Source organism: Clytia hemisphaerica, unplaced genomic scaffold (assembly GCF_902728285.1).
Source record: "Clytia hemisphaerica strain Z4C2 unplaced genomic scaffold, Clytia hemisphaerica genome assembly, whole genome shotgun sequence".
In the NCBI taxonomy this organism is placed as follows: Eukaryota; Metazoa; Cnidaria; class Hydrozoa; order Leptothecata; family Clytiidae; genus Clytia; species Clytia hemisphaerica.
Window position 1 is genome coordinate 128,724 of NW_027103978.1, and position 22,739 is coordinate 151,462.

The 22,739-nt window shown below is 35.6% G+C and overlaps 3 protein-coding genes across 3 annotated transcripts; 1 reads left to right on the forward strand and 2 right to left on the reverse strand.

Moving 5' to 3' along the window:
• The first annotated feature begins 201 nt into the window (after positions 1–201).
• On the forward strand, positions 202–18,136 carry LOC136810851 (uncharacterized). Its single transcript, XM_067067436.1, has 15 exons — positions 202–424; positions 790–863; positions 1,340–1,606; positions 7,635–7,764; positions 8,411–8,512; positions 10,844–10,932; positions 11,467–11,585; positions 11,940–12,078; positions 12,394–12,494; positions 13,101–13,264; positions 14,100–14,182; positions 14,642–14,711; positions 14,878–14,912; positions 16,846–16,955; positions 17,687–18,136. Exons 1-15 carry the CDS (start codon positions 328–330, stop codon positions 17,781–17,783), a joined length of 1,677 nt encoding a protein of 558 aa, XP_066923537.1. The 5' UTR covers positions 202–327; the 3' UTR covers positions 17,784–18,136.
• Positions 3,090–6,504, reverse strand: LOC136810853 (uncharacterized). The gene is made up of 3 exons (XM_067067437.1): positions 6,462–6,504; positions 5,083–5,626; positions 3,090–4,259 (listed from the first exon to the last, which is right to left on the reverse strand). Exons 2-3 carry the CDS (start codon positions 5,597–5,599, stop codon positions 3,442–3,444), a joined length of 1,335 nt encoding a protein of 444 aa, XP_066923538.1. The 5' UTR covers positions 5,600–5,626; positions 6,462–6,504; the 3' UTR covers positions 3,090–3,441.
• A 379-nt stretch (positions 18,137–18,515) lies between the features above and the next one.
• On the reverse strand, positions 18,516–21,406 carry LOC136810866 (putative uncharacterized protein DDB_G0275317). The gene is made up of 3 exons (XM_067067457.1): positions 21,319–21,406; positions 20,312–20,531; positions 18,516–19,105 (listed from the first exon to the last, which is right to left on the reverse strand). Exons 1-3 carry the CDS (start codon positions 21,319–21,321, stop codon positions 18,744–18,746), a joined length of 585 nt encoding a protein of 194 aa, XP_066923558.1. The 5' UTR covers positions 21,322–21,406; the 3' UTR covers positions 18,516–18,743.
• Between the last annotated feature and the right edge of the window lie 1,333 nt (positions 21,407–22,739).

Consider the following 22,739-nt stretch of genomic DNA (forward strand, 5'->3'; position numbering starts at 1 on the left):
CTATGATAACCTACTCCATTGACTCTCCGTGTACACATGGTTTTATTGCCGTCTTTTTCTGTTTTGAGCTATTAAAATGGCATTTATCTACATACGAGCAATGATTTTCTTCTGTTTTACTTCAAATGGGTTTCTTTAGGGAAATGCTTTATGCTGGAAAGAGGGCTTTTCATTATATCTAACTTAATGTTCATATCTTCTAGACTAAACACAGTAAAATAATTGATATCAAACAAAACAGAATCAAAGGAGCTTGGCACCCGTCTCTGAGCAAGTGAAACCACACTGCTGTAAACAATTGTTGGAAGATTGGGGAAGAGAATCAAAATGGAGGTCGAAGCCACAACGAGAAAAAGAAAACTCGAACAACAAGAAGGGAACGAGGAAGAAGGTGAAATTGAAGACAATGAACAATCAAAAAATGGTATGCCCATTGATCTTTATAAAAACTAGGCTAGATTGCCCAAAACCTATTATAACGAGTTGGTGTCTACTTTTGAAAACAACGAATTCGCATGTTGTTTACATTCCCTGTTGCCAACCTACAGTGATCCCTGACGTTCAAATAAATTTGTTGAAAAATGTGAAAATTGTGCATGGATTTGCTTCAAGGAAAAAAGAAGCTACATAATTGAAGAGTTAGAAATATACCTTGAAAACGGCCCTGGCCGAAACATGTTGGAAATTTCTAGCATCTAATGGTATTTTTGTCTCGATCCTCCGTCCGATATATAATTGAAGAGTTTTATAGGTGAAGTTATGGTCATTTTCTTTTTTTCCGAAATTCAGATTCCAAGAAAGAAGAATGTGATTTCCCTGTCGTCAAGAAAAAAGGGAAAAAGAAGAAAAAGAACAAAGTAGAGGTCAGAAAAATGACTTTCTATTTGAGAACTGTTTATTGCTTCAGTTTGTTTGTTCCTAAATTTTTCCAGAATTTCTTTTCTTAATCTTCTTCTTTATCGGCGTATTAACGGTACTTGGCATGGCTTCTGACGTATTAGCTTGAAATTAACATTTATCATTTTCTAAGCCGTTTCCTCAATATTAGGCTTGTAATTTGATACGTTCTTTTAGATAATTGCAATTGCTCTCATATAACAAACAAAGGAAGAGGTACTCTACATGACCTCTGTGTCTTTGTGGATGGGATATTTTTGGTGGTTTTTAAACAAAAAGTGATCGTATGATGTCATGTGTCTCCGGAATGGACCTTTCCACCAGTCCCCTAAAGATTAGGTTGAAGTCGCGTTATAGGCAGAAGCTTCAAAAAAAGTTCAAAAAATCCAGAAAAGTAATTTTTTTTCATTTTCACAAAATTCATCTATTACTTATTTTAAAGGGTCCCAATCTTACTTACAATCTGACTGAACTTTTCCAAAATGGCGGAAAGCGGAGAGGTGGCACTCATCTGAGTTTCCTGGATATTCGAACGTTAATGATGTTGGCAGTTCACGGTGATAGGTTTCCAGTCTTACCAACGTGGTGCCGGATAAGAAATTGGATGGAAATCAAGAAAACATTTGTGATAGCTTTGACTGGAATATCTGGGAAAATGTATACAGAAAATAAAGAATTATTCAAGAATCTTGGCAAATATTTTGATAAGGTATGTCAAATTAAAAATAGAGGGTATATGAAATCATTGTCTTTAGATTAAAACTAACGCAAAGAACACTAATCACAATTTGGCGTGACTTCATATTTTAGTATTTCGCTAAAATAATGTATCCCAACTTGCATTCACTTTTATTAACTGCATAAAGATAAATGAACTTAGTTTTATCTACATCATTGGTAGCAAATGTTATGAGGATTGGCAAAATGTTTTTCTTGTACCGTGGGTGGCACTTTTCCCGATAGCGGTTGCTAATGGTAACAAACTGCTGAAAACTAACAATATTTCCATGTGGATACCTTCCTTATATATCTAACTTTTCCGTTTGTCAGTATTTGCATGATTATGTGGAGATTAAAAAGAAAAAGTTACTCCCGTATAGTAGGGGGGCCAAGCCTTGGGTCCCGTGACATCTTTTATGAACGACCTAGCCATTTTTAGTCTATTCAACAGAAAAATTTATGGATTGGGAAGTATGGCGTGGGGGATCGAGAGCTGATTCCGGTGATACGTTTTTCTTCATAAATCACAATATACCAGTTAGTTGGTCTTAAAGCGGCTGTATTCCTTTGTGTGTTTAGTCCGAGAGTACATATGTACTTTCATTTTCGGCTGAAGCCGTACAAAAAATTATTGTACATTTTAAGAAGACTCGATATTTTTTCATGGATCATACCTCTATAGATATATTTCCTATATAGAAACTCTTTTATTAAAGAAACTCTTTTCGCTAGAGGATGAGCAGAAGCCTACAATTTGTACGTGTAGAATATATGTAATATGGGAAATATCGCTTATCTATTAGCCAATCAGATTGCTCATATTTTTCATGTTAACCCTATTCAACCTAGGCTTTTAGGGGCGGTTCAGAACTAGGGGGGGGGGGCTTTTCCTGTACCACCCCTTAACTTTTGATCTAGTGGGTCTTTTTAGATGAAATTTGGCATACAATATCCTTGTCACGTAAGGTAACTTTTGATGACGTCACTCATCATGCCTAAAGCGAGCAAAAACCGAACATTTCATTTGTTCTTATAAATAGCTATTGTATTCTAACAAAGGCTTTAGAAAAAAGTCTGAGTTTAAAATGCTTATTTTATCCTAAATATTCAATAAATTACGGATATATTTGACATTAAAAATAAATTTTGATTGGAAAAGTGTCAATTTTTGTGACACCTTACTGTCAGACATTTTTAGGTGTCAAAAACAGCCCCCCCTCCGAACAGCCCCCCCCCCTAGGACGAATAGGGTTAACGATAAATCACTGTATTTTTCGGGTGAAAGTGTCATAACTGGTCATAACTCGGGAAAAAAATAAGTCCAGGTCCCTTCAAAAGTATGTTCGTCCAAATTTTCAGACCCCCTCCTACATCAAAAATTTCATACTTTTATAATGTGTTTTTATCCCCTGACTTGTAACTATGTGACTTTTTTCAAAATTACTTAACTAAAGAAATTTAGACAAGGCATATTTAAAGAAAATGCTTTTTTTGCTGATAAATCGTCTTATTTACATTTTGTAAAATCATATAGTCGCCTGGCTTTTAAAATAAAAACAGCTACAAAGTCCATGATGACCACTAAGGTCTTTCCAATTTTCGAATATTCGAAAAACGTTTTGCTGTCTAACTCTTATCGAGGAGGTACTGAGTGGCGAGTTGCGAGCTTGCGGGGATTTTCTGGTATAGAAAGGAGGAAATGTACGGAGAGAGATGTATCTCATCTTTGCAACCCTTTTATATTCCAAAGAAGAACTGGTACCCGTACCTTACATTTGTCTAGGTACCCCCTCCCCCTCCCCCGTCCCTTGATCGATGCAATGTTCATGATTGGATGAGCTTCGAAGATTCTTTGTCTTCACCATTTGCAATCTCAATTACTGTATGTTCTTGTCCCGCTACTTCTCCAAGTTTTTGGATTTCTTGATCCGAATCATCATTGGAGCTTGCGAAATGTGTTTCTTGTGTTAAGCTCTTGTTATCTTGGCGGTGATGTGTCAGGTTTATTGATTCCGTTGACAAACTTGGAGACTGGGAATGACTTTGGGTTGTTGGCTCTGGTTCAGTGTTTACAATTAGCTTTGGCTGTGGGTTCGAGTGAGGGGGTGAATGGCGGACTTTCAATTGTGTTTGATGATGATTGGTCGGTGCCAATGGTTGCATTGATTTGTAGAGTTTCGGTTCGTTGCCATTGGAAACGTGTGGCTGCTCCAAATTATAATTCTTTTTCATGTTCACTGTGAATGATAGTGGACGGTCAACATCTTCAACATTTAGAATGTTAGCATCTTCCCCGACATAATACAGTGGAGATACATTATTATGACTCTTCTTTTGGTCGACTACAACAGTACCATTATTGTTCCATTCTCCAAAGGCGTGTTCACCAGAAGCAATTGAAAATCTTCTTTCTTGATCATCAGCAATTTTTGTATCAATTTCGCCAATGGAACGTCTCTTCAAAGCACTGATGGATTGTCTGATGGTTTTTTGTCTTCGCTTGGAGATCGTTCGAATAGGAAGCTCAATCTTGTCTATCCATCCAGTTAAAGCATTTCCATCAACAGTGTCTGGCTCCTGGTTCACTTCTGCAACCTCCCCGGTTTTGATGGACGATTCAAAAGAGCTTGATGTCACGTAGTCTGTAGAGGGGAAAACAGAAAACGCTTTTTATAAGATTATTTCTGATTAAGTATTAAGATCAAGACTGGAAGTGAATTTTCCACCTTTTCCTAGGTAAGAGAAAGCGACGTCTCAAGATTTGTTCTGGACCTTATATGACATATTGAACATAACGCTTTCTTTGAAAAAACAAGGAATACAGTTCACTATCTCTCCTTCTGTACCCGCGTGCCGACCGACAGGGGTGTGCCGCTGAAGTTCGAAAAATGGACCCTACGTGGGACAAAGTGACCCTGTATGGGACTGAAATTCCAAAATTTCCCCATAAAAGGTGCCCTTACGAGGGATTGATTTTTCTCATGGAGGTGAAAAAGGGTACCCTGACCAGTGGTCCACCCCCCCCCCGTACCCCCTTTCTGCCCAAGTGGGGGTATCCCCAAGTTTCTGTAATTCGAACTAGAACATTGGTCACGTAATGAGCTAATAGGGAGTGGTTTTATTTACTCTCTGTAATTGGAATCTTTCTCTAATTTGACGAAAATCTTTTGGTCCCTTAAAGATCGGATTAGAGAGAGAGTGAAATGTATTCGTAAACCTCACGTAAACTATATTACTCACTAATTTAGTATTTGGCTGAAAACGATGTAGGCCGTGCAACTTAGTTTGGCTTCGAATCCTATGTAGAAGAAATGCTGTAAAACTAGACGACATTTCTTTAAGCAAGTGTCCTTCTACAGCCTGAGTACTTAATTTATTTTAAGACACCGAGCTTAAGATACTACTGTTTATTAACTAAAAGAGTCATATTGTTTTTTTCACATTTTAATTTTGGAGAAAGCATACCTTTTTTGAACTCCTCGTACGTTTTGGCATCCTTGAGAACGGCCATTTTCAACTGATTACTAAGCGCCCATAATTTCTCTTTCTCTCGTTGTTGATCTTTATTTTCCTTGCGAACTTTCTTCATAGCTTTCGTGAATGGTTCATCCAAAAGTGCTTCTTGAAGTTCAGCTCTCACCTCTTTATAATCATCAATACTTTCACAAGCAACCAGTTTCAACATTAATAGCTTGAACCTCTTTGAAGACTCAAGTTGTTCTCTCTGTTTCTGAAACGGCTTAAACACGCCGACCATGCTGGAAATCATCGTCGCTATCCCAGTCACGATCGGGACCACATGTACTGGAATTATTGTTTCCTCCATAACCCCAAGAATCGTTGCTAGCGCGGTCAATGCTATTAAAGTAATATTGGCGACATTATGGAGTCTGTTCCAAAATTGTGCGGCTTCCAAATGTGATTTCTGTTTCTCTGTAGCGATGGAAGTGTAATTCCTCAAATTATCTATGACACTCGTCATCTTTCTTGTTTTTATTTGGTAATTCTTCTAAAAGCAGATATACAGTATACGTTTCTCATCGTGATTTCCAGAAAACAATATTCGAAGAAAAACATCAGACGATGTTATCGTCCGTTGCACGGAAATTAAAGGTGGGAAAATATTTTACGCGCGGAGTTTACAGCCGCGCCGTTATGACAGTAGACGGAAAAAAATCGGCGGTAGAGTTTCGAAGAAACGGATAAAATTTACCGGCTTCGGAAAAAAACCCGTATGTTTTAGACTAAAGCATAGTCAAAGAAAACACTGATGATAGCGAAAGTTCAATTTGTGTGAGCAAGTTTTCTTCTATAATGGTGGACTTTCAGTAAGTTACTTAACTTTGGAAATACCTCAAACCTAGACAGACGCATTTTTATTTGTAAGAATAATCTTTTTTTATATGTATATCTATATTTTTATGGCCTCAAGACTGTATTGTATAGTAAGTGGTCAAGAGTTGGCTGAGATTTTGACACGACTAAAATATGTTTTAAAAAAAAGTCCATCTAGGTCAGGTCACTTTACTTTTGTTGACAATTTCTCAGCGTGTTTATACTTTATTAAACTTATACACTGTTGGAAAGATATTTCCAAGACAAATAATTTAACAGATTAAAGATTATTGAAACTTATACACTGTTGGAAAGATATTTCCAAGACAAATAATTTAACAGATTAAAGATTATTGAAACTTATACACTGTTGGAAAGATATTTCCAAGACAAATAATTTAACAGATTAATGTTATTATGTAAAAAGAAAAAGAAATATCAAGAAAAGTGGCCAATACTTGAGAGTTGAGGCAGACTTTAGTCTCATTCTGTAAACTTTTTGAACTTACCTTTCAATGCAACAAACAAGAAATATCTTCTGTGAAATCTTTTTTGATCATTTGATATGAATTTTATACACACTGATGTTAAAAGGGGGTAATTAAAGTGGTTTAAATCCCATTTCTCCAAGACAATTATCACTATATTCGATAAACAAGGTCGGAAGATTGAAAGTTCAAAAACTGTTTACCTGTACGCTTTTAATTTTAACTTTAATTATTTATGAAGTGAAAATTGATTCTCAAACGTTTAGGGAATACACCGCTTGCCGGCAAATCTTCCAATTATTTTTAGGCGACCTTTTTGAAATAAAATTTAGTCACTCGATCTCTGATTTTCAAAAAAAACAAAGGTTTTTTTATATAAGAAACTATATATAAGAACATCGAAGCCTTATAATGTTTTGCGCGGTGGCCTGGAAATCTGTAAAACATTATAAGGCTTCGATGGCCAAAATATTGAGAATATGTTTAAGAACATTTTAATGATTTATGGACTCTTAAACACACACTATTTCTTTTAAATACTCAATCGTGAAAATAAGAACACTTTCAGAATATGTGATGCTTAAAACTCAAAAACTTAAGAACACCCGAAGGCTTCAAAAATAATGGATGTTCTTATGAGAAAACGAGACTCGAAAGAAAGTCTGAAGGCCATTGCTAAGGTGAAAATCTGCTCGGGTAGGCGGACAGCTTTGATCTTTTTCATTCAGATTATTTGGGATGAAAATTAAACGTCCTTTTTAGAGCGAAGAATGGCTAAAGTAAAACAATCGCACTAATCAAACGCCCATCATAAACATAAAGGTTTTATTTTTACATAAGTGTTCCCGTTTCATATCAGACACATATTTAATATCAGGACAGTCTCTGCCTATTATTATATTATGCAGATGATAAGCAAATAATGTTTTTGTTTTCCTCTTTCTGATCAATCTTGCTCCACACCCGTGTCACTCCAATGTGAAAAAGCTTGTGAATTAAAATTGATGAGTAAGCAAACGATATCACTCTTATTTAAAAACAAAACCTTTAACATTAGAACCCAGTCGGATTCGTGCTCCTTATACTACCTGGTTTGTGAAATTCAAAATGGCCCTAAAAATCATATTAAAATCTTTTCTTCAGTAATTTCTGAAATCTGGGGCACAAAATATTTTATAGATTATTCTTTTGCAGGAGACGCCGATCCCAGTAAAACGTGAAGGTAGTAATGGTCACGAGTTAAAGTCACCAATCAGAAGTTTGTTGTTCTATAAGTTACCAAAGAGATTATTCGCTGAAAAGAATCAGCTGATGGAATATGAAGGTTAGTTTATGCCGACTTTATCGTGTTCGAAAAATAGAAAAGAGGAACTTTTGAAATTTGATCAAATAGACCATTCGTGTCTGTGGTGGCTCTCCTCTCCTAGCTGGCACACAACGTTGTTTCAACGTTTATTTAATGTTCATAACGTCCATATAACGTTAGGTGAACGTTGAAAAAACGTTGTGTGGCAGCTGGGCTTCTATTCAAAACCTTATTTGCCTTTACAAGGTTAGCCTGCAACCAATTCTTCTCCGCAGAAAAGAAACTTTTTTGGATTTCATGTGCATGGAAACCCTTTTAATTTTAAGTAATTTCCTTGAGAGGGAACCACGTGGTAGCACTTATTCTGAACAATCTGTGTGTGTAATCATGGTCTGGGGGCTGGGGAACTATATTTTATATCTTGCTTTTATCTAACTATCATTATTCATCTTTTTAATTATAAAAATGTACAATTTTTTCATTTCTTGACATATATCCAAGTCACAGGGGGTACCAATCACATGGGGTACCTACTAAAGTCTGTTGTTTGGGGGTACCTAAAATTCAGGGGGTACCTATTTTCTTAGGGGGTACCTACTAAACCCCTGGTCCATGCCATGAGTAATGTCATATTTGACCACCTTTTTGTCTTATTATTCTGCAGATGGTAAGAAGGCAAAGTTCACGTTCAAAGATCTCTTATTAAGTGATGACAGGCTCCAATACAACGATTTTCCTGTGTGGAATTCTGCGGCACAAGAACACGGTATGATGTTTTTTGGGTTTCATTTTGATACATTTCATTGTGTTATAAATCCATGGGTTTAGAACACGATGCAAATAACTTGTATTCTCAAGAATCGTGTGTTTGTCACAAAACTTTTGGGGTAGCCTGGAGATTTAGGGCTTAGTGGTGGAGATTTTGCATAAACGATTCCAATATTTGGGGGTAGCCTGGAGACATAAAAAACATCGTCAGATTTGCCTGAAATCTTGCGCATTTGCTCCTTAATTTTTGAGGATTCTAATATTTGTTTATGGGCCTAGGGATAGGTTTAGTTTTTTGTCTAAACAATCCTAAAACTTAGACACTATCCGGAAATTAAAAGTGGTCGATTTTCGCCGAAATTTGTTCTTTGGGTGAGTGATTTCATTCATCTTCAACCACTTTTATATCTTCGTATGCACCAATCAGTCTGTGCCACTAACTCGATCGGGAAGATTCTTCCGAAATGGGAAGAACCTTCCCGAACGGGAAGTACTTACTCTACTTTTTTCTGCCCGTTTTGGAAGATTCTTCCTCTTTGAGAAGTTGAAAATTGACTGAATCTCGGCGAAGCTGTACGATGACCGGCGAAAGTTGAAACTTTTTGAAGGTGAAGAAGCATCAAATTTAAAGGTTTTTCACCGAAAGAAAAGTAGACTTTACCGTAGAAATCTTGTTAAATTGTGAAAAAACTGCGTAAACTTCCCAAGCGGGAAGTTCCAACCCGATCGAGTTTTCCTTAGTTTCTCGCTTCTTCCCGATCTGGAAGTCCGTTAACCCGTTTGGGTGTTAAGTTAATTTCCCGCTCGGGAGGATTCTTCCCATTTCGGAAGAATCTTCCAATTTTGGAAGAATCTTCCCGATCGAGTTAGTGGCACAGACTGCCAATTAAGATGCTGCTGATTTAAGGGGATACTAGGTACGCTATTACCAGGGACAAACTGTAGTCACTATTTTTAACTGTGAAGGCGTGTAGTGAACCAAGAAAAAATCATTCAATCAAACTTAGCCCTACTTTAAAAACGTCGAGTGTCTTAATTCATTTCAACGACATTTTACTATGACTTTTTTTCACTACCGGGTGACCCACGAAAAAGTTCGGACAGATTTCGGCGTCTCGAGGCCGAACAAATGTCTCAAAGTGCTTGAAATTTTAATATGTAGAAAGTAGATATTCTAACTTAAAGTTTGAGCTATTACTTTTTAAATTTGACCCACAAGTTCCCTACTTATGAGCTTTTAAAGTCAAAATTCACTTTTCGGAAAGAGCGAAATTACGTCAAAAAAGAGGTATCAAATTGTTTTATTATCAATCAATCAAGCAAGGTCGTTAAATCGTTAGAAAAGAGCATGTTAGATATCTTTATTCAATTTTAAAACTTTTTTTAGATTCTTTACTTTCACAAAATTTATTAACAAGTTATTCGTTCAGAAAAGAACCACCACCATGCACTTTCTAGCATATTCCAGGCAAACCCACACTCTTTCATAAGACGCGACATTTTCATAAAGAAGGCAAATTTTGCTTATTTGCTAAATATTTTTGATACAAATATTTACAATAGATTTATATAAATCTACTTCGTTGTTAATTTATTATTTTACAAACTTTAATTACCTACAACACTAATTAACGAGGTCGTAAAACATCAGCACACTCGAAAAACACAATGTTAAAGATAAAGAAAACAATTATAATTTGATACCTCATTTTTGACGTGTTTTTTCACTTTCCAATAATTGAATTTTGACTTTAAAAGCTCATAAATGAAGAACCACTGAACCAAATTTAAAAAGTAATAGCTCAAAGTTTAAGTTAGAGCATCCTCTATCTTTTAAAAAAAGATTGAGTTTATATTACTTTTATTTCAGACCCTAGCCAACGAAAACCGTCCGAACTTTTTCGTGGGTCACCCGGTACATTTCTGGCCAAGATGACAAACAAAGCTTCTGTTTCCCACTTTTCTGCCAACTTTTTGCCTACTCTAACAATCGGAATAGAAAAAGTGTGTAAACTAGAGCTTCTCATCAATGAAGTATAAACCCGAAGGGCTTGCCTTTCTTAGGCAAGAAAAAGTGAAGCCTTAAAAAAATGCGCCGTATTTTTGACGACGGATTGAATCTAGCGACTCCTCCGTTTTCGAATGATATTTATTTCGAAATTTAGCAGTAAATTTTAGTTTCAATCCAGCATTTGTGCAAAAACTAGGCGGGTCGCGTTAGTCCGCGCAACTTTGGTAGGATTGGTTATTATTATTGGCTTCAAATCCTACCAAGGAGATTCGATTCAAGCTCTTCGGGTTTATACTTAATTGCTTCTCATCCCTTTAGGAGTAACGACGACTCGGCTACCACCGCACCAATTTGAAGTCACCCCGACGAACGATGAAAGTGAAATATTTGCTATCGACTGTGAAATGGTAAGAAGCTAAATTGTCACACGGTAGAGTGAATTCTCTGGTTTCTGGGTCTAGGGGTAAAACTACGGGTTTACAATTCATGATATTCATGACGTAATCTTTTATACGGAAGCACCCGAGATAACCCGGAACTAGTGGCAAAATAACAAAAGACTAGTGGCAAATTTTGCCACTAGTTCCGGATTATTTTGTGTGCTTCCGTATAAAAGATTACATCATGAATATCATGAATTGCAGTGTCTCACTCTTATAGAAAATAAGAAATTTATTATTTATACAGTAAAGTGTCTTTAACTCGAACCTCTATAACTCAAATGTCTCCTTAACTCGAACAAGTTTTCTCCTTCCTTCAGTTAACAACTCCACTGTATAACATATTGTATTTTATACCTTTTTACCAAGAAATTGTAAATTGTTCGGTGTTATTAGTTAAAATCAAGTTTCAACAAACTTGCACGCCTCTCCCGAGAAAATTTTAAAACCTTGTTAAGGATAATTATTTCAGATTATTGGAAATCTCTAATTCTCCCTTAGTGCGAAGTGTTGGGCGGAGAGAAAGCCTTAACTCGGATATCAATCGTTAATAGAGAATTAGAAACTGTTTATGATACGTATGTCAAACCAGATCTACCAATCATTGATTATCTGACACAGTAGGTACCAGACCCTAGTTATTTAAAAATTTGACGTTTTTAATTAATTATGATCGCGTCTTTTCGATCCTGATCGGTTGTGTGTTATAATATACAACCATGGTAGCCATGGCAACATACACTGTTGAAAGTTCTCCCTTCTTGGACAAATTTCCGTCTCAGGGGAATACAAAAAGAGACATTTCTATCTTACAACTCTGCAAAGTTCAACAAAATACTCAGAACCTTGGCTACTTTAATGCATAAACTTCTTTTTCGATCTCAGACGATAATCTTTGCTTGAACATAAAACGTTTATGGCTTATCTATCAATGACACAATTATTTCTTCAAATTCATATTTATTGTATGTCAGGTATAGCGGTATCACAAAAGAAATCCTTGATGACGTCACCACTACATTGGAGAAAGTGAAAAAGAAACTACGGAAATTTATTAAACCGGACACCGTGTTGGTCGGACACTCGCTCGATTTTGATCTTCGTGCTTTAAAGGTTTGTATGATCTTTTTTACTTAGCCAAGGTCTATTCGATTTGTAGTTTAATGAGGGGCGTAGTATAGTCTAGTGGGTATCAATTTTGATTGCTAGTTCCACCAATTTCCACTCGGTGCTGTGATTCTATTAGAAATTGGCCCGAGCCAACAGTCAGCAAAAATAAAATTTTCAGTTAAAATATACACGTTGGCTTCAGTGTTATGCGCAGTCAGTCGTGCTAAACAAATCAAGGAGCATTTTTCAAAAAAAATAATTTTGCTGTTCCTTTAATTTTTTGCAGCCTTGAAACCTTGTTTTTATTCGTTACCATAGCTGCACCATGATCACGTGATCGATACGTCCGAAATCTTCCCAAGTTCACGTGGACCGATGTTCAAACCTTCATTGAAAAAAATCACAAATCAACATTTAGGGTAAAAAAAGAATCCGCCATAATCAACATGGGCTGGCTGTCAAATATGTTTCCTTTTTCAGAAAGATTCCAAATATTGGGTACATTATGTTTGCTCTTGTCAATCGTGGCATTTCTTTACCGATGAGATTGTTTTTAAGTTTTTCAACACCAATGATCGAGAAGTTTTATCAAAACTGACTTCTATTAAAATCCTACATGGTCATATATATCGGTCATCTTTGATTTAAGCTTTGAATTTAAAAGTGTAACCTATCGAAGCGTGTGCTTAGTCAAATACAGCAAACTTTATAAAAAAGTAGTACCTACTGTCAAATTTTAACAAAAAATCTGATCCATGATTTTGGTTGACTGAGATTGATAACTTTCTCCCGAGTTTTTTTTCTTTGCCAAGATATGACGTCACAATCCGGTAAAACCAGCACAATGGTTTAACTCACCAAAGATTATAATTGTCTTTCTGTGTTCATTATAAACAAAACTTTTCAGTGTGTTTCCCTTCAAAATGATTGAATCTTATTGGTTGAAAATTGTATCACGTGTTTTGCCGTAGAGAAGAATATCAAGTTCCATGATCTCAAGCCCTACTCTCGTCCTTTCTCGTTAGACGGGACATTCAAACGTCAACAACCAGTGGTCATTGTTCTATAGAAGATGCTAAAGCTTGTATGGAACTGGTCAATTTGAAATTGAAAAATGGTTTGAGATTTGGTTATCCGATGGAAGAGAATGAAAGTGTTTTCGAAGCTCTTGAAAGGGCGAAAAAGACAGGTTAGTTTAACTAGATATATAAAATATCTGGATCTCAATTACTTTTACATAGTGTAAACCCCCCTTCTTTAGGGGGGGGGGATCCAACTTTTCAAGAAAGGCTTTATAGGGGGGGTACGAAATTTTCCGAGTTAAATGGGGGTTTGAGTTTTTAGGGGGGATTAAATAAAGATAAGAGAGATGGTAAAAATATGTATTATATCTTAAATTGGTCAAAGAACTGGGTATAGTCCAACAAAATAACAATGTAAATGGCAAATTTTTCGCCTGCGGCGCCATTTTATATCCTTTCTTACCATATAAATTTTAATTTTTTGGTATTAAACCGTTTGTGAACTACCATTGTAGTTAGTGCGGGTTCGAAAAATTTTTAAAATAGGGGGATGCATATATAGGGGGTGAAATATAAATGGGGGGATTAGACCCCTCCGCACACTGTGTTTTATGTTTCATTTCATGTTTTTACAAGAGGTTTACAGGAATTCACGAGAAATGATACAGCGATGTTTTCAACATTGTCGTAGCCGTGTCATAGACAAGGGGACCTCTATTTTAACTTCCCTCCCTTTCTATCTTCGGATCATATCCTTAGAATCCTATTTGGTTTGGAACCTGTAAAAACAATAGCAACTGTCTGAAAGTCCTAAAATACGACAATTGTAAAATCGATTCGAAACTTTTTCCGCCGAAGCGAATAAAATGTGTCAATCATTGTTAATGAATATGTGCTATTTTTATTTGTAGGATCAATTTATCGATCGGTTTATTTACTAAGCAATTTTTCATTGACCACTGTCCATATACATCTAAATTCTTTCCATTTCCATATTTCAAGGAGGATTGATCTCAACACATCGCAAAATCCGACAATATCCTTCCTGTCGAAACACACGCGTCTTTGATGAAACTGATAAAAAGGTAAGTAGAAAAATAAAGACTTTATTCGCCCAGCATCAGGCCTTTCATTGGCATGTCGCCGAGCAAGTCGCTGTCCGTGGTGCTGTATTTCTGTTTTTGAAGGAACAGAGCTTTGTCGATTCGAGTTCATTTTGAAAGAAACAGCGCCTTATAACGACTTTGCTTGGCCTTCATTCCACTTTGGCCTCTTGTTTATAAATTAATAATGATGACCAACAAATTAGATCAGGTCCTTTTTCTTATAAAGTTGCCGAAAAACTTACAAATTGGTAAACTTTTTTCAACGCATATCATGTATATCATTTATAACCCCTTGTACACTACAAATGTATCATGTAAAGTCGCTACTTAGTTTGTCAGAGACGATCTGCGAACCTCTGGTTTGTAACGCCGACGCCTTTGACCGCTTACCAATGGCTTTTATGTTGATCAGAAACTTGTCTTTTTTCTTATTTCCAGTTCGTCACGGATAGTAAGGAACTTTTACAAACAAATGATTTCGTGTTCACTCATTTGGAAACCAGAGAGGGTGAGAATTTCTTTTAAAAGAAGGCTTATATATTTCATTCAGTGTAATAGTTACGGCAACGCTTTGTTCTTTCAGTCTTCTGCATATGCTTTACATTGCCAGAAAAATTTAAATATAATAATAGGTTTCCAGACAAGTTTTTCAACCACTTCATTTCAATTTTCAGCCAGCAGCGATACAAAATGCACCTCTATAACACAGGTATATTCTTTTGTTCCTACCAAGCAAACAAAGATAAAGATTCTCGTTGTGCTGAACCGAAAAAAAACAAAATTTTTGAACCTACCCCGGTGGTGGTCCTATAAATTAACCTCTGTCCGTTTGTCCGTTCGTTAGTTACCAAATTTTCTCGAGATTGGCTCATTAGTTTTTTTCAGATCTTTTTTTCTGACACAAAGATGTGTAGCTATAAACCCTCGAATGTGACGGAGCCCAATTTTCGAAAAAAAAAAATTGGGTAAATTTGGGCCAAAAAACGGCTAAAAACGGCTAAAAAACGGGTTTTTTGGACTTTGTGAAATATTGGATCATTGTTTTTTTCAGAATTTTTTGCGTGAAAGTAGGTAAAAGATGGCTCATGCAGATTTTTGTAAAAAAGAATTTTTCAGCTCAAAAAACGCATCTTTATCTATAAGAATCGCTATTAATAAACATACATCAATGTTCTTAGCCAAATTACTCAATTTTTTGATGAGATTTTTTTTGCTCACGAAGTCTTGAATATGAAAGAATATTTCAAGAGCATGAAATTTTGGTTTCTAAACGTTTTTTTATAAGAAACCAACGACTAATTTTAATAGTCACTATTTGTGTTCTGAATGATTGTTTAACGGTCATGCTCACGTAGATATCAATTATATATGTGTTAAATGCATAACCAGGTAGGTCCATAAAAGTATCACTTGTCGGCTGTAAACTGTACCAAAAATCCTGCGTTTTATTGGACCTACCCCGGTGGAGGTCCTATAAATTAACCTCTGTTCGTCCGTTCGTCCGTTAGTTCGTTACCAACTTTTCTCGAGATTGGCTCATTAGTTTTTCCTGATTTTTGGCACAATGATGCAAAATGGTAATGCCCAAAATGTGACGATTCCCGATTTTCGGAAAAAAAAAAATTTGGGCAAAGTTGGGCCAAAAACTGCCTAAAAATAGGGTTTTTTGGACTTTGTGCAAAATTCTGTCATTAGGTTTTTCTGATTTTTTGTACAAAGATGGAGGGCAAGATTCTCTATAGAATGACTTAAGTGTTTTTTCCCGGAAAATTCTTATTCGCCTTAAACGACGGATTTTCGTATTTGGGAAATTCCCTTTAACCAAATAAGAAAATATAGCTTTTCTCAATGTTGACTCGAATTTTTTTCTGATTTTTTGCACAATGATGCAAAATGACAATACCTAAAATGTGACGAAGCCCGATTTTCAAAAAACATTTTTTTCCGGTCGAAAATGCCGGAAATATGCCGGAAAAACTGTTTTTTTTGGCATTTTCTCAAGATTTTATCATTGGTTTTTTCTGATTTTTTTGCTGAAAGATGCGTATTAACAATGCCCAAAACATGGCAGAGTTCGATTTTTGAGAAAATTTTTTTCCCGGTTGAAAATGCCGGAAATCGCCGTGTTTGCAGATTTTCATTAGATTTTTTCCTTATATTTATTTCTATGTTCTTTACACAAAAACATTATTGATAACAATGCTCACCATCAAGCCTGATTCAATTGTCAATAAAACTGATTTTTGCGACCAGAACTTTCTATTTATTTTTTCCGTACAACCCTTCCCTGTCCCCCCATCAACAACCAATGATGAATTTATTGCGTTATGCATTTTCGCTAAACGCTATATTTTCTGACTGATTTTTTTAAATTTTTCTCCTCGCATTGCTATCTAACTTTCATCAATCAGGTAGGTCCAATCAGCATCTAGCTTGTTTCCCTTAAAAGTTAGCACCTCCAATTCCCCCAGTGTTTGAGTATTTCTCAGACACAAGGATAATTTAGTTCTATCAAAGCATATTTACCAAAGTCAAGTTTTTACTAAGTTTTTATAGATCCTTTCAGTATTCCAGATAATTCTTTATGATCTTCCTAATTCCTGATTACTCAAGATTAACCAGTTCCTTTATTCATCTCATAGGATCGAATGAGAAGACTAGACGAGTACCTTGGTAACCTGCTAGAAGACATTCCAGCGAAAACTATGGTTATCGTATCTTTGAGTGGTCGCGTCCCTGATCATATTAAGAAGTAAGCCATCTATTGAAATTAATTATTATAATTTATCCATCTAGTATGTCTATATGTATTTTTTGGCTTTCAAAACATTCAATCTTTGGGAAACTAGAACATAAGAAACTTCCTTGCAATGGAATACTTTGGGTTTTATTTTTCGGGGGTCTTCTGTTGTAATCTCGGGACCATTTTTCACTAATATTGTACCAATGTGATCAAAATTTCTCAAATTGTTGTCTAAATACCATCATTTTGGTATTTAAGTACCCACCTGATACTAAAAGGATTTCGGAGGTTTTCAACGTCATGATCTTTATCAGTTCGAAGCCCCGATAGAAACTCTTGGATGGAAAAGAAAGCCATTTATTTCCCATCTGAAATAAGGGTACGCCTGAAAGTAAACTGTATCGCCAGATTTCAAAAGATATTCTGCGTGAAAAACAAAAAAACAGGCGCTAGATTCAACCCGTCATTCTAAATGCAGCATAAGTCTTTGAACTTTTTTCGTGCTTAGCATATTTTCAAAATCCGGCGATAGGTTTTACTCTCAATCTTGCATTGCATTGTGTGAAACCACGCGGGTTACGCGTTTTAGACGGAAAATAAGTGGCTTCATTTCCATCCAAGAGTTTCATCGGGGCTTTGATGTCAATGCAAGCGTCTATAATTAACATAAATGAAACGGGAAGGAGTTGGGACAATTATTCATGCTTATTTAATGATTGTAAATTTTTTCCTCATCACAGATTGGCAAAGTATAAACAAACACGAAATTTACCAGAAGCCAAGGCTGCAGTGAATGAAGCCAAACAAGGTTTTAGTTTCATCAAAATCACACCTTAAATCAGTGGAAGTTTTATCATGACGCCTCTGGTGAATATTTGGGATTTCATTCATCACTTGCGATAAACGGATATCAAATCTGTTCAGAGGGCATATAAAAATATAACCAGATCACTATATTTTGTACAACAAACTATCCGTTGTTGATATGTAGCTGAATGGAAACTTATCTAGTAATTGTAATTTCAACATTCCAACTGAAACCATTAACAACTTTATAAATGTATTACACTGGGTAAAATGAGATTCTGATGAATATGTACTTGTGTTTTTTATAAATGGATCATAAATATATAAATTTAGATCTTAAATAGGTCATATTTCTATTGCAAAAAAGAAAAGTGGAAAATGAGAATGATGTATATACAATCACAGCGTTCAATATCTTTAGCTAGAAATGTTAGGTTGAAATACTTCCAGTTTTAAACAATGTATCAACGTATTGGGAAAACGGTATTTTAAAATTAGACGGTGACGGTGATTAGCTAGCCTTATTTATTTTGTCAGTATTTAACCCGTAAAAACCGGTGTGCCGGTGTTAATATTTTGTTTTTATGTTCCAGGATTCCGGGATTCAGCCAAAAATTTGACGGGAAAAACGGTATTTCGAACCCCTGCAACCCCTCCCCCAATAATTGAATCAACAAGAAATGCATGCACTACCCTCTGATATTGGGGTGAAATGGCTACACGAAGATTAGACGGTAAACCAGAAACATTAAAGCCAGGATATTCAGGCTAGGTGTTTGCGATACTATTTTCATTGTTATAAAAATTCAAAACTGCAAGTAGTTACTAGTGTTTTTTTATGATGAGGTTTCCACGTAAAAAAAGTTTTGTCATACCAATGCTTGGCTCCTAATCTTTTTAAACCATATAGATAGTCATTATAAAAATAGCGGTGAGTGACCCAGAGCTCACAAGATCAAAATTATTTATGAAGAATTGAACGTAAAAGGTCTATTTTTGATTTTCTGCTTTTTCCAACTTTGCTTCTTCTTCTCTAACAGTTTTCTCTAGTGTTTCCTCATTCTTTGTTGCAGCTAACAATTTCTCTAGCTCCAAGTTCTTTAGAATACCTACAATCACATCACCCCATTTCGGACTCAACATTTTCACGAAAGGTGCGATATGGTCTATGATCGTTGCTTTCTTTTGTTGAACCTGTGGAATTCCACCCAATAAACCTGACAGTGATGACAAATCAATATTTGGTCCGCCATTTCCATTGTTGTTGTTTTGATTCTGGTTGCCTTGGCTATTGTTTGTGTTTTCCATTCCTCCGCTCAGAAGATTGCCCAAAAGACCAGCTGCTAGTTGCCCTATAAATATACAGTGGTTATTGCGTAAATTAAATTTAAAGTCCATATTACATTTTCATAAAAGAGTGTAATCGCACGATGGGTTATTTTTTCTTATTTGGCACGCCCTCAAAGAGAGCAATTAATCGTTAATTGCATCCTGTAGAGAGCAATTAATCGTTAATCACACTCTTCAATGCCGCGCCAATGTTTACAAAATTGATTTTAATGTTTTTTCTTACTTTTTTTTTGCATCTGAACGTTTTGATTGCATTCGAAATTTATTTTGTGAGAAAGAAATTTTATTAACAACAATAAAAGAAAGACACAAAGAGAAGAGAAAAATACAAAACTCTCAGTGTAATTTCTGTAATTCACTTTCCTAAGTGGGAAAAAGTAGTGAAAGCCATTGTGCGATTAGCTCGTAATCACATAATAACTCGTACAATTCGAAAATTGCACTCGTGATTTTTTTTGTTTCGAATTTTCCTCGTCCTTTCGGACTCGGAAAATTAATAACAAAAAAATCACTCGTGCAATTATATTCGAATTGCACTCGTTATCATGTGATTAGTATATGTAATCACATGATAACGAGTGCAATTCGAATATAATTGCACGAGTGATTTTTTTGTTATTAATTTTCCGAGTCCAAAAGGACGAGGAAAATTCGAAACAAAAAATTACGAGGGCAATTTTCGAATTGTACAAGTTATTATGTGATTACGAGCTAATCGCACAATGGCTGTCACTACTTTTTCCCAGTTAGGAAAGTAAATCACAGAAATTACACTTAAAATTTTTATATTTTTCTCTTCTCTTTTTGTCTTTCTTTTATTGTTGTTTATTGATTTTCTTTCTCACAAAATAAATTTCGAATGCAATTAAAACGTTCGATGCAAAAAAAATGTAAGAAAAATCATTAAAATCAATTTTGTAAACATTGGCGCGGCATTGGAGAGTGTGATTAACGATTAATTGCTCTCTACAGGATGCAATTAACGATTAATTGCTCTCTTTGAGGGCGTGCCAAATAAGAAAAAATAACCCATCGTGCGATTACATATACAAATCGAGTACAAAGGACAAAATGCCACAAAAAGATTTACTTCAACCGGAGAATTTATTTGAGACTTTGCTGATTGTATAGTATATGTTATACCCTGGAAAGTTAGTCTTGCAAATCTTATTTTCATAACTTGCGAATATAAAGTGTTAAAAACTTGCCTGTTTGGTCATTGTTTTGGTTTTGAGCGTTGTTGTTGTTGTTGTTGTTGTTGTTGTTGTTGTTATTTGATCCAGATCCACTCAGAAGATTTCCCAGGAGACCAGCAGCAATTTGACCAGCCTGGCTGTTGTTATTATTATCTGTCGCATTGTTGTTGTTTTGATGGTTGTTATTAGCATTGAATTGAGTGTTCAATGCGCTGGCTGCGTTGAGAAAATTCTGAAAAAAAACAGTAGTGGTAAACCAAGGAACTTGGGTAAACATTATAAAGCTGTAATCTGATTGGATGATACCAATCAATTATGCTGTATAAAATTAGGACACCTTGAAATGGTGTGCTTGCGGTGGTCATAACATCAAATTGTAAAGTTTTTTTTAACTTTTGCGAGTTTTACTAGAATCAAAGAAAGAGTGAAATGTTGGTGAGTCCCCCATTTTCATGATCTTTTTCATTCATGACATTTAAGTAAAGTTTTCTACCACGTTTATCAGTAGATTCGGTCGAGATAAGGGTTGGATATTGTTAAGGGTTCGAAGGCTTTCACCCGGAGAGAATTTATTTTGAAATCAAGAAGCTGAATGCCAATGGAGATGGGATATCGCTTGTTTGATTGGTTGGAATCTTGTTTACAGCTCATTGGGGGGGATTCTCAATTTTTTTTTACTTTTCCTTGTGTACGAGAGCAGTTAAGTGGGTATGTAGTAGGTGTAGAATAGATTAAAGGGTATTTTTCTCGTACCCAGAGCTACTTTTTTAATTTCACTGATTTGGATTTGAAACAATGGCTCTGGGAAATTTGGTGAGCGCTACCAGTATCATGCATAAAACACGCGAACTAAGGGACTGGATTTGAGTTAGAGTACTTTTGTCAAATCTGGATGATTTTTTCCTGTTACGTAGAGAAAGTGAAATTGCTCCCTTCTTTGTTCCTGATCAATAGTTTTGTTCTCAAATTTAATAGCTTTGGGAGAATCGTATACAATGTTCCACACAAAATCTACTTACCATTTTAGATGGTTTCTTGCAGAAATTTCGACTTTGAAATTGATAAAAAACTTTCACGATAGAAAAAATAACCCAGTTTATGCAAAAAGGAAAATGGTTTTATTTTGCATAAATTCGTAAATTTTATTACGTGATATAGAGTGAAAGAGGTCAAATATTCAATTGAAGATATTGATATTTTATGAATTATTTGAATAGCCGTTGCTGTTATTATATTTTAAATTATTTATGACAAAAGGGGTGAAATGGACACATAAGAAGCATATAGCGTAAGCAGAAGTTGTCTGAACCAACTGCATCTAAACCCGGAATATACGTAATTCAACCTCGTTCCCTGCGTATCATATTATCAGCTTTTTGATGCTTACTGATAGTGTTAGATAATATTCTGTGGGCATCAAGTAACGTTAATAAAGCCTGTTATACACGGGGACGAGGTTGTGCGTAATTTTAATTTACTCATTAACTAACGTAGTTAATTAACTCTCTTGGATTTTATCAGAATCATAACGATAAAGAATTTCAACAAGCCTTCTTTAGATACCTCACATACCGCATGTTTGCGTGATGTCGTGACTGAGACTATTTCTGCTGGCGTAATACTCGGGTAAGTTATGGCATGTCTTAAAATTACCATAATTTTTATATCGCATTAGTCGACAGAAAACGACCAAACAAATGACTGAACATGAAGGGTACTATGATGTAGTTTCTAACCTGATGTGTAACCTAATTGTATTTTCGCCGATTTTCGCGAAAAGCCGCAAAAACTGATTATGACGTCAATCGACGACGTCATAAAAACTAAAAATTGAATTTCTCAAGGGTTGTTTATCCAATCGTCTTCAAACTTTCACCAAAGATGTATCTCACTAAAGGCGATCATTTGAAAAAAAAAATTTTCGAAATTCTGATTACGTCAGCAGAAGATAGGATTTTTCCTTTTTTCCTAATTTCTGCTGACGAATTTTTGAAAAAGACAACAGCCACCCCGTAAAAAATTCCCGTCTTCACGTTTGTTCCCTTTTAGATGAAACTCGTCTTGGACTATAACATAATCTAGAGTTAGTGGTACCAGCCCAGCCAGGCCACCAGAGCAGAAAGAAGATACGAAGGCGCCGGGAAAATAGGGGCGTCAAAGGTGTGTCGCGAATTGAGCAGCGAAAAACCGCCCGCAAAGTTTACGTATCAGAACAAAATGGTAGCCAAAGTAGCGTGATCAAAATCAAAATCGAAAGCGGTGTTCCGTTTGTTTCAGCTGCTGAAAGTGCTGTTTGATACCGTTTCTGCCCTTTGCACGTGTTTTCTGTTAAGTTCAAGCTGAAATGTATTCAATGAAACCAGTTTACAAGACTGATGATATTGAAGTTTCTGATATTATGTACAAAATGAAGAGCTTACACTGTGAAGAAACTACCACA

Excerpts from the sequence above, each read along its gene's own strand:
- LOC136810851 (XM_067067436.1), top strand. The coding sequence starts at position 328 with ATGGAGGTCGAAGCCACAACGAGAAAAAGAAAACTCGAACAACAAGAA. Across the intron at positions 12,079-12,393 it reads TTGATCTTCGTGCTTTAAAG|CTGCACCATGATCACGTGAT; the intron begins GTTTGTATGATC and ends TCGTTACCATAG. Across the intron at positions 14,913-16,845 it reads AATGCACCTCTATAACACAG|GATCGAATGAGAAGACTAGA; the intron begins GTATATTCTTTT and ends TTCATCTCATAG.
- LOC136810853 (XM_067067437.1), bottom strand. The coding sequence starts at position 5,599 with ATGACGAGTGTCATAGATAATTTGAGGAATTACACTTCCATCGCTACA. Across the intron at positions 4,260-5,082 it reads GTACGAGGAGTTCAAAAAAG|ACTACGTGACATCAAGCTCT; the intron begins GTATGCTTTCTC and ends TCCCCTCTACAG.
- LOC136810866 (XM_067067457.1), bottom strand. Across the intron at positions 19,106-20,311 it reads CCAAAACAATGACCAAACAG|GGCAACTAGCAGCTGGTCTT; the intron begins GCAAGTTTTTAA and ends GTATATTTATAG.